The sequence below is a fragment of the Ochlerotatus camptorhynchus genome, unplaced genomic scaffold (genome assembly GCF_037179485.1).
Source record: "Ochlerotatus camptorhynchus isolate MF236.1 unplaced genomic scaffold, CSIRO-AGI_Acam_v1.1 ptg000036l, whole genome shotgun sequence".
Classification (NCBI taxonomy): domain Eukaryota; kingdom Metazoa; phylum Arthropoda; class Insecta; order Diptera; family Culicidae; genus Ochlerotatus; species Ochlerotatus camptorhynchus.
This window is the reverse complement of record NW_027040527.1, coordinates 1,550,478-1,561,301: the sequence shown is the minus strand read 5'-3', so window position 1 is coordinate 1,561,301 and position 10,824 is coordinate 1,550,478. Positions and strand designations below refer to the sequence as shown.

The 10,824-nt window shown below is 41.3% G+C and overlaps 1 protein-coding gene across 1 annotated transcript; it reads left to right on the top strand.

The window, feature by feature from the left end:
- The first annotated feature begins 794 nt into the window (after positions 1-794).
- Positions 795-10,802, top strand: LOC135710361 (suppressor APC domain-containing protein 2). Its single transcript, XM_065232916.1, has 2 exons — positions 795-2,052; positions 10,097-10,802. Exons 1-2 carry the CDS (start codon positions 886-888, stop codon positions 10,544-10,546), a joined length of 1,617 nt encoding a protein of 538 aa, XP_065088988.1. The 5' UTR covers positions 795-885; the 3' UTR covers positions 10,547-10,802.
- The last annotated feature ends 22 nt before the right edge of the window (positions 10,803-10,824 follow it).

Sequence of the window (10,824 nt, the reverse complement as noted above, 5' to 3'; positions counted from 1 at the left end):
TCTATAATAGGGTATTAAGTTGTTTGCCCAAAATGACACGTGGCCTTTGATAATCGTTGCCACAAAAGATGTAGTCACAATCATCAAAAAGTCAACAATAAATAGGTTTGAGCTCAACGCATGTATCTCAATCGATATTTTTAAACATTTTCAAAACTGTGGCCGTATGTGGCCAAATACATCTGTTGGTCCATGGCATGATGTCTATTTACTTCTGGATGAAAAATCATAATTTTTGAGCCGTCGGACGATACCAGTATATAAGGTTGTGGAAGAAGTGTATTTTTGTGCCCTATAGGAACCAGTGCCAGGTAGCATAAATGGCCAAATTGGAAAAATCAATTCTAGGAACCTTCATCTTTCATTTGAAGCCGATAGATCCAGAATGGGTTCAAAAATTGATTGTTGGGAGCGAGTTGCAGTTTGGGTCTTTTTTGACCCACTAATGCACAATATGTATATTTTTCCTAATGCATTAGGAAGGTTAATGAAACTAAATTCACATAAAAATTATCAGAGCACGCTTAAAAAAAATAACTGGAACATCCCCAGCTCGCTCCACCGTGTGCGACTGAGCTGGTCAGTGCGAAAAGTGAACAAACAAATAGCACCAAAAGGGAGACTCGAAAAAATGTTGTGATCTCGAATTTTAGGCTGTCGACCGCGCGCTTCCCAGTGGATGCTGCTACGCCATCGGCGCCTTGAGTTTGCGAATACATAAATGATTCGAGTGTAGATTTCCTTCTTCAACTTTCCTGTAACCCCTGGTGCCTCCTGCATATAGGTTGTCAGTCGTACCAGACGATTCCAAAACAGTTTAGCCACTAGTTTGTGAATGGTCAAAGCATGGACTAGAGAAAAACGAAGATTGAAAAGTGAAACGTGATGGCAACGACGAACCGTAGTCGCAAAAATATTCTCACACTAAACGGTGTCAGCGGCTTCAATGGGGTGCATTTAAACAATCAGCACCATCATCAACATAATCTACTCCACCAGCCGCAGTTGGCTCAACCGCAACATCCGCTGCAGCAGCAACAGGATGCCAGCGCTGCCGGTGTCGTCGAAGGACTCCCGAAGCCATTTGTGTCCGCCATGCGCACGTTGTTCGATATTATGGACGACGACAAAACTGGTTTGGTGAAGCTGGCCGACATCGAAGATCGTTGGCAGGACGATGGCTCCAAGGGTCTGCCGCGAGGTGTAATTGATAGTTTGCGCAAAGTTACGCCCCCTAATGGGTTGCTCTCGTTCGAGCGTTTCTGCAGTGGGCTCAAGATTTGCCTGGTACGAAATCAAACCGAAGCGAGTAGAACGAGTCGATTCTCCAAAGAGTCAGAAAAACTACCCCTCTCACCGACCAAACTCTCCGTTCGGCCACCGTCCGCACCGTTGCTCGATCTGGATAACATATCCAAACCCTCGTGGACCAGCACTAGTGCCAACACAGCAACGGTCAGGCCGAACAATGCCATGCCAGCGCAGAAGACACTCAGTATGCCGCAGCTCAATCCAGACAGTGACCTAGATCTGGAATCACCCCCAATTATCCTTCCGGGAGCTTTCGGCCCTCCCAAGCCCCCTCGAGTGTCGCTGAACCTTGAACGAATTCAGCCAGTGCAAGCCAGCTCGAACATCGACAAAGCGGAAATTCGCAACGCTCTTCAAAACTGGCAAATGTCGCTTCTCATGAATGAAACTGACAAACCGGACAAAACGCATCTCCGGTTGGCCCGCGGGTCAGCCGACGGTCAGATTGACCTCTCCAACACGAGTTCATCGCCCTCGTTGGGCATACACACGACCGGTCTGTACCAGAAGAAGAACGGTGGTGGTGGTGGGAGCAGCAGCCGACGACGAGAGCCCCGAAGGCATACGCTGCAGAATGGCGTCGATTACAATATGCTCAAGCGGCTGAAGCAGATCGAACAGGAGAAAGACATCCTGCTGCAGGGGCTGACGGCGGTGGAGAAGGCTCGCGATTGGTACCTGAAACAGCTGTCCATCGTGCAGGATAAGATCAAGTATCTGGGCCGGTCCGGAGCGCATATGGTGAGTGCAATATGTATTTGGGTATGGGTGGGTCAGAAGTGATAAGTATAATTGAGTTTTAGGCGGTGCAATTTATAGTGCCCAACACAAAAATACAGATATTGATAAAACTGTTGCTGCATAAGGGTTGATGCATATATTATGTCACGCTCTAAGGGGGGAGGGGGGCCTAAGATTTTGTGACAAGCAATGCATTAGGTATAGGAAAAACGTCACGATAGGGGAGGGGGTAATTTTTTTCTCGATTTAGCGTGAAATAATTAATGCATGGGCCATTAATGGATTGGCGGTATATGAGCAAATCGGGCGACCATTTGTTTTGCCTGTCTTGGTTCGCTCCAAAATTATCAAATAGCCCGTTTCTGGGGTTTTCAGAGACTAACCAGTAGACTGATGTAAAATTTGAAATTTTCGCTCCACAGTGCTCAAACGGTTTCAAATCGGGTCCTCCGGAAGTTTAAACTCATTTGATAAGAAACTGACTTGGCACAAACCATTTGAAGTTTATATGGAAATTACTATGGGAAAACCAAACTTTTTGTTCATTATCTTCTAGCTTTTTTCCATATTGTACTGTTAACAAGTTCTATTGCTATTCTTATGGGAAATTTTCACAGCTACAACTTTGCAGAAGATCATTTTCAGCTCAGCGTCAAACTAAATATTTATTAATTGATTAAGAGATTGATAATCTTATGGCATGATTAAGCAACTGTATTGTGGGCAACACTGTATTCTGCAGTGTGACATAGTGCCATGATTTTTGTCCTCTATTCTACGCGCCATAAACACCAATGTTGCCTGCTGAACAGTTGATGGAGCATAATCATAAGACATCAGTGACTTGAATTATTAATAATTTTTATTTACATTTGATCAAAATGTGGTCTTGAACAAAATTGTAGCTGAGAAAATTTTCAACAAGCTCAGCTATCATTTTCTAAAGTAGAGTGAACTGGTGAATTTTGAGATAGATATGAACCGAAATTATGGTTTCGCTATAGTAATTTCCATATAAACTTCAAATGGTTTATGCCAAGTAAGGTTCTTACTAAAGGAGTTCAAATTTTGAGACGATAATCAGGACCCAGTTTGGAACCGTTTCAAATTTTGCATCAGTACCGTCATCAAAAGTCTCTCTAATAAAGAAATCTAATTTAATCTAATCCTATCGAATAGATAGCTTGTCATAAGAAATAGTCGTTTACTCCCTTAAGTTTTACAGAATTTCCTCAACTTCTAGATCTCTGAGAAACTGCAACGAAGTTCCCTAAGCTGAAGCAAGGATCCCAGAAGTTCTAAGAAGTTTATTGAACTATTTTTAGCTCTTTTACAAAATTCCCTGAACTTTTTCAAAATTCCTTCTACAATGTTTGCTGCACTTCTACGTTTCTCGTAATGTTTCACGAACGAAATTTCTTGAATTTGTACGTAATTTTCACAACTATAAGAAGGCTTCAAAAAAGTGCCCTGAAATTAAAAGACTTTAAAAAATCGTTATTTAAGGTTCAATTTTATTAATCGCTGTTAAATAGTAACATCAAACTTGGCAAGCTTGACAAAATACCGGCGAATCATAAAAAACACCATGCCTGGATAATTCTGGAGGGGGTCTGGAACCTTTGGCATCCCCATTAGCTACGCCAATGCGTGTAACCATCGTTTATCCACATAGAAGTGTGTTTAACTTTTGTTTGCCTGTGGAAAATTTTAAAAACGTGTTTTTACTACTATTTATAACACAGTACTATTTAAATAAAACAACTGGTTTATGTTATCTGCAATTTACTCTAATAATCCAAGAAACATATTCTAGTCTTAATTTTCTGTGAATTCAAGATGTTTGCATGAATAAACATTTATGAATTTTGGCCCAATGTCACCCCGTCTTACGGTACATACAGGAACAGGAGTAGAGTAACCCTTTCTGATCATTTTAAGCGCCTTTACCAGTTACAAGAAGTCTCAAATTGTGCTCCTTTTGTATGTTCAACATCAAGGAACAAAGTATGAAATGTTTGCCATATTTCGTACAGCACATTTACGAGAGTTCACTTTCTAAAACTAACAACAAACCATCGGAAGATGCACATTTAGTTTTTTCTACCGAGCCAAAGTTTCACTGAGATCTCAGCAAACATTTCATTTGTTTGCTGAGATTCAGCTAAGTATTATCCGAGACTCAGCAATTAAATGTCACTTTTTTTATGCTGAGATCTCAGTGAAACTTTTTTTGCCGAGATTCGCACAGCCGAGCTCGGTGTGTGTAGAAAATAACTTTCTGGCAAAAGTGTAGTGAAATTATTTACATTACAGTCAACACCATACTCAGCAGGTGGCTAAGAAGAATTCCTCAGAGGCTTTTTTTTTGTATTTATTTAAGACATTTTACATCCATAGATGCATTCATGTCTGTTTCAATTTAGTGTAATGGTGTGTGGGTGTGAGTGTTAGTGTTTATGGTTAATTGCACTTAGCTTTGTTTCGTCTCCTTCTGGTTCATCGTTGATCATAACATTGCATCTCTTTTACTTCTTCTTCTCAATGAATTTCACTTTTACTTCTTCTACCTTTTCTTCATCTTCTTTCTGCATCATCTTCGTTTTTATACGTAGCCTTCGTCCGTTTCTTGTTATGTTGTTGACGGGTCTCCTTCATCTTGCTGAATTGGTTGCGTCATCTTCTTATATCTTCTTCACTTCTGATCATTTGTTGCTTAATTGTATTCTTTTTCATTCACTTTTAATCTATCTTCTTCTTTCTTCTCACCATACTTCAAATTATTTTCTTTACTTCTTCATCATCTTCTTGCTTCATCCTTCTTTAATTCCATTGCTTTGATTTCCACTTCTACGTCTTCACGATTTCTCCAGATTTCCATCGGTGTCGTCTTCTTCATTGTGCTATTTTCCGCTTTATATTCTCGATCTTCTTCATCTTTTTCCACTTAATTTTGCGTTCCACCTTTACTTCATCATAATTTTTCTTTTGATCTTCTTCTTATTCTTCTTCTTCTTTTTCTTCCATCCGCTATCCGCTTTGTATTCTTGATGACCTTCACTTTCTTTACTTGATCTTCATCCAGTTACATGTTTGCCTTCATCATATTCTTCCTTCCTTCCTTGCTCAGTTAACTGTTTCACCTTCTTGCCTCTACACCGGGTTTCGGCTGCTCCATCTTCTTCACATGTTTCCTTCCTTGCTTGCTCCGTTATCTGCTTAACCTTCATTGCCATTACACCGGGTTTCGGCTGTTCCTTCTTCTTTTTTCTGTATCCTTCAATTTTTTCGGTACAGTCCAGTTTGCCGTAGAAAATTCAGCAAATTGGTGGTTTGCTCCTCAGAGCTTCCTAACACATCTCGCAAGCTTGTTATGTCTCTTGTCGTTACCTTTCATAGTTTTTGCACTGCAAAATCACGTGTCGGACGTCTAAAACCGTTCCACAACAACTGAGCGCCCCTTCTTCAAGAAGTACGTATGGGTTAGCCGCGTGTGACCAATTCTTAGTCGTGTTAGCACACGCTGGTCGAAAGTGCTTCCCCGTTCCGTCCACTTGTGCGTGTCGTCTTTGACTTCTCTTAGTTTGGAGTCTCTGGTCGCGAACCATTGGTCGTTCCATCGTTGGCGAATGTTTTGCATCACCATTCTTAGCGCATCATCGCCTGGGATTGGTACATCAATGGGAGGTTGTGTTCTCGCCATGTTTGCCAACCGATCAGCTTCGTTGTTCCAGCAGAAACGGACGAATTTGTTTCGTGCTATTTGCTCCACTTCCTGAATCCACGGGTGCTTAGATATTCATCATATTGATCATCATCATCATCATCATCATCATCATCATCATCATCATCATCATCATCATCATCATCATCATCATCATCATCATCATCATCATCATCATCATCATCATCATCATCATCATCATCATCATCATCATCATCATCATCATCATCATCATCATCATCATCATCATCATCATCATCATCATCATCATCATCATCATCATCATCATCATCATCATCATCATCATCATCATCAAGCCAACTAATATAAAGCAAAGATGAATGCATTAATCATTCTTACAGGACCTTGAATGTGCTATAGCTATAGGTATTCAGTTTCAAGCAAGCTTTTATTGATTATTCAGCTGATGATATGATGTATTCTAGGATAGCTCATATGGCAAGGCAAGTGGCTGGTTATCGGAAGGTACACACTGAGGCAAAAAGGCCTAAGAATTTCATAAGCCTCGACTTTTTTATATTTAATGCGTTTATTTTTCCAGGCTCATTTGCTGTAGCTTTGCGGAGCCAATATTCATTGATTAAAACTAACGTTAGTAAAGTAGGGGCCGATTACTCGCGGCTATCTCGAAGTTAGGGGTAACAAAATGGAAACAGATGGATGCCAGGGTAGGGATTGTGAACACAAGGTTTGGAGAGCAATGTGCTCTTGGTCTTGAACTAAGCTTCTCTGATGAAAAAGACAAACATGGGGGTACACCGATGGGCAGCTAACAACTTGGGAGAACACAAGATAACACTAACTACTAAATCCTCAGATCTATCCGTTTTAAAAACACATAAATTAAATTCAAATAGTCGAGATCTCGGCTCGCCAAGACATCTCTAACGGGTATCGCGGGTTGTTTCCTCGGGTCCTGAGGGATGTGGATAACTCAGATCTGGCAACACTGGCAAACAACATGCTCGATATCGTGATAACCACTGCCACACGCACATAAATTGCTGCCTGAGAGCCCAATTCGATAGAAGTGCGAGTCTAACGAGCAGTGATTGGCCATAAGCCTTGATATAACGCGTATAAAGTCACGGCTCATGTCCAACCCTTTGAACCATGGTTTGTTCGACACCTGTGGGAGAATAGAATGTAACCATCTTCCCAATTCACCATCATTCAATTTTTGTTGCCAACTGATGAGGACTTGCTGACGAGCAATGGAGAAAAATTCGTTGAAGGCGATTTGCCGCTCGAAAATATCGCCTTCTAAAGGGTGATACGGTCAAAATTTGGTCAAGGGAAAACGCGTGTAAATCGGTGAAATCGTTTATTTAAAAAATCAAATTAAATTTCTTTTTCAAGTTCAATTAGTATAAAATTCAGGAAAAATATTCAGTTAGGCTTCCGCTTTTCCAAATCCGAATTGCCGGGCCTTACGCTTGACCCCTGCCATCAGATTTTGTACAGCCACCTTGTCCACCTTCTTCGCCGCAGAAAGCCAGCTTGCCTTGAACTGCTGCTCGCCCTTAGCAGTTTTTTGGTCTTCTTTAGGTTCCGCTTGACAATAGCCCAGTATTTCTCAATTGGGCGGAGCTCTGGCGTGTTGGGAGGGTTCTTGTCCTTGGGAACCACCTGCACGTTGTTGGTGGCGTACCACTCCATGGCCTTTTTACCGTAATGGCAAGATGCCAAATCCGGCCAAAACAGTACGGAACAACCGTGTTTCTTCAGGAAAGGCAGCAGACGTTTATTCAAACACTCTTTCACGTAAATTTCTTGGTTGACAGTCCCGGAAGCTATGAAAATGCTGCTTTTCAAGCCACAGGTACAGATGGCTTGCCAAACCAGATATTTCTTTGCGAACTTTGACAGTTTCATGTGCTTGAAAACATCTGCTACCTTTCCCCTTCCTTTTGCCGTATAAAACTCCTGTCCCGGAAGCTGCTTGTAGTCGGCTTTGACGTAGGTTTCGTCGTCCATTACCACGCAGTCAAACTTCGTCAGCATCGTCGTGTACAGCCTCCGGGATCGCGCTTTGGCCGTCGTATTTTGTTTATCATCGCGATTTGGAGTCACTACCTTCTTGTAAGTCGATAGTCCGGCTCGTTTTTTGGCTCGATGCACGGTTGTAGACGATACACCCAGCTTATTTGCGGCATCTCGGAGAGAGAGGTTAGGGTTTCGCTTGAAACTACCGGCAACTCTCTTTGTCGTCTCAGCGGCTTCCGGTTTTCGATTTCCCCCCGATCCAGACTTCCTGGCTGTCGACAAACGTTCCCCAAACACTTTAATTACATTTGTAACGGTTGATTTGGCAACTTTTAGCGATTTTGCCAACTTTGCGTGCGAGTAGCTCGGATTTTCGCGATGCGCGAGCAAAATTTTGATACGCTGCTCTTCTTGCTTGGACGGCATTTTGACAACTGAAGAGTGAATTCCAAAATCAAAATAAGAGCAACATTCTACACACACACACCTTCAAAATGAGGGGTGTTCAGGTTTTTTAAATGTAAAATTGAAAGAAATACGTCAAGTTGATATTGACCAAATTTTGACCGTATCACCCGCCTTAGCCAACGAGTCCACTTTCTCATCACCCGGAATTGAGCAATGAGATGGAACCCAAACTAAGGTGATAGTATAGGAGCAGCCAGGTGATAGTATAGTAGAAGCATAGAGGTAACTCTAAGACCACTGGGTCCCGAAGAAAATCATTATTATTTTTGGCTCACTCAGTACCAGAACAACGGTCCCAAGCAGTCCCAAGCTATTTCACTCACCCCTGCATGTTCTGCATGAATCCACACACCCCTGATGTTATCTGTCAAACTTTCATAGCGAATCAAAACAAACATAGTGTAGTAATAGAATTTCAACTAGAATAGGGTACGTTAATCGTTTGCTTGGAACCAATAGGCTACTAAAGTGGTGAGCCAATTTAAAATCGTTAGTTTCGTATTGATTGTTGGTAGAAGTCAGTTTAGATCATATTTCAGGCAGGAAATACGAGGAGTGCTTCATAGGCCTCATTAATAGTCTCGACTTATGAACAACATGTATGAATTTCATAAGCGGGACTTATGAATTCGGGCAACATGAGGTAGCTCTTATACGCCTTTAATCATTTTATTTTCCCAAGCGTTGAAAGACGAGTGGTCATCACACGGGCCTCCCTAGCCTCAACGTCCATTTTCCGGTTCCAGTCTGCTCCGATTTATTATTTTTGTCAACATTATTTTTCATAAGGCAAATCAATGAAATTCACAATCATTTCTTATGACTAAAATTCATAAGTGTTTCTTATGGAATTCTTACGTTCTTTTTCCTGCGTGCATGGTTCGAATCCCATGCAACGACATGTATCCCAAGTAATAAAATATATGCATGGAATTATGTTGAATAAACTTCTTTATAATCAAGATCAGTCATACAAAGGTGATGCAAACTGTTATAGAACTTGTGTGTTGCTTGGGATGAATGTAATAAATTTTCCAATATCTGTGTGGTGCGTGTCTAGTAAGAAAATGAAAACAATATCTAAAGAAATAACCAACCTCGTTCTTATTTTCCCGCAGTTGAATAATCGTTAATAATTGTTTAATAGCGTATTAAACGTTACTTCACCTGAGAATCTAAGCGTATGCAGCATCGCTATTTAAAGAAACAGTGATGTCTAATAATCGCTGAATAATCAAAACTTTGATCGAAGAGCTTAGAACTTATGTAAGTCGAATAAAAGCTTTTTAAAACACCTTATAGAACACCAAGAAGTTCAATGTTGTGGTTGATAAAACTTGAACAGAAGTTATTATTAAAAATAGTACAAGTATTATTAAGCATGTAGTTGAATAAAATGGTTAAGAAGCCGTTTATTCGATAAGCGATTGTTTGTTGGGCTTTTCTTTCTTGGCATTGACCCGGGAATGTAAAATGGAATTTTGCCTGGATGATGGATCATTCTCATGATCCGTGAGCATTTCAAATTGATAATTCAAATAAATTTCATCAGAAGGGGGATCAAGAGTTTGCCTTTTTCTTTTGCGAAGGAATTTTCCAATTCGATATTCAAGCAGGATTACCTCCGGTAGGGCTCAAACAAGGATCGAAGAGGAATAAGAATCGAACAAAGTAGACAATTTTCTGGTAATATTGAGCACTGAGAAGTGCAGTTTAAATTTGTTGTAGCAGTAACACTTCTTTCAGCAAAAAGCAAATAGATCCGCACGGCAAGAGAGCACGATGCGGACCGAGTTCAGTCTACTTTATATTAGGTTACTAAATATGGTTCCCTTCCATTTCCAGGAAACCTGGACCGATACCCATCAGGAGCGCTTGGATCTGCAACGGGCTCGTGTTCTGGAGGTGAATCGTCACCTTATGACGCTGGCCGAGAGCTGGGAACGTGGAGGGTTCCCTATGCACATGAACCTAGCTCTTCGTCCACCGGGTACTATGTCCTTCCATCGTCCACCGCAACACCAACAACAACAACAACAACAACAGCAGCAGCAACAGCGTGCACAAGCTCAAACCCAACCTTCCGCAAATCCACCCGGAAGTGGTCAACAGACAGAAATGGTCAACCGACTGAAGCAGCAGAACGTACAACTTTCCGAGGAGGTTAACCAGAAGAACGAAAAGCTGTCACTGCTGGAACGGGAAAAATCTTCCCTGATACGAGAGCTGCTGCAGCTGCAGCGAGCCAACCGAGCCAGCAGTATGACTTCCAACACCGAGGAAATGGTGTTTTAAGGTGTCATGTGTTAAGGTAGATAGGGAAATTGGGCCATGTTTCGATGGAGATTGCCATCACAGATTTCGTGCTTTTCCGAGTTACAATCGCGCTAGTCAGTTTAGCAGATTCACAAATAAAACCCGAAAGTATCTTAATGTGTAATCATAGGTGGAGTTAGGCGGAAGTATTTCATTGTGATTTAAGGTGTTATTTTGTCGAAATTTTTTTAACCGATTAAAAATTGTTTTGAAAATAAAGATTATTTTTGTATGACATTGTTCAGAGTGGTTAGGGA

What these genes read in the sequence shown, in the direction of transcription:
- LOC135710361 (XM_065232916.1), top strand. Translation starts at nt 886, where the DNA reads ATGGCAACGACGAACCGTAGTCGCAAAAATATTCTCACACTAAACGGT. An exon ending in GCCGGTCCGGAGCGCATATG is followed by an intron (nt 2,053 to 10,096) that starts GTGAGTGCAATA and finishes TTCCATTTCCAG; the next exon opens with GAAACCTGGACCGATACCCA.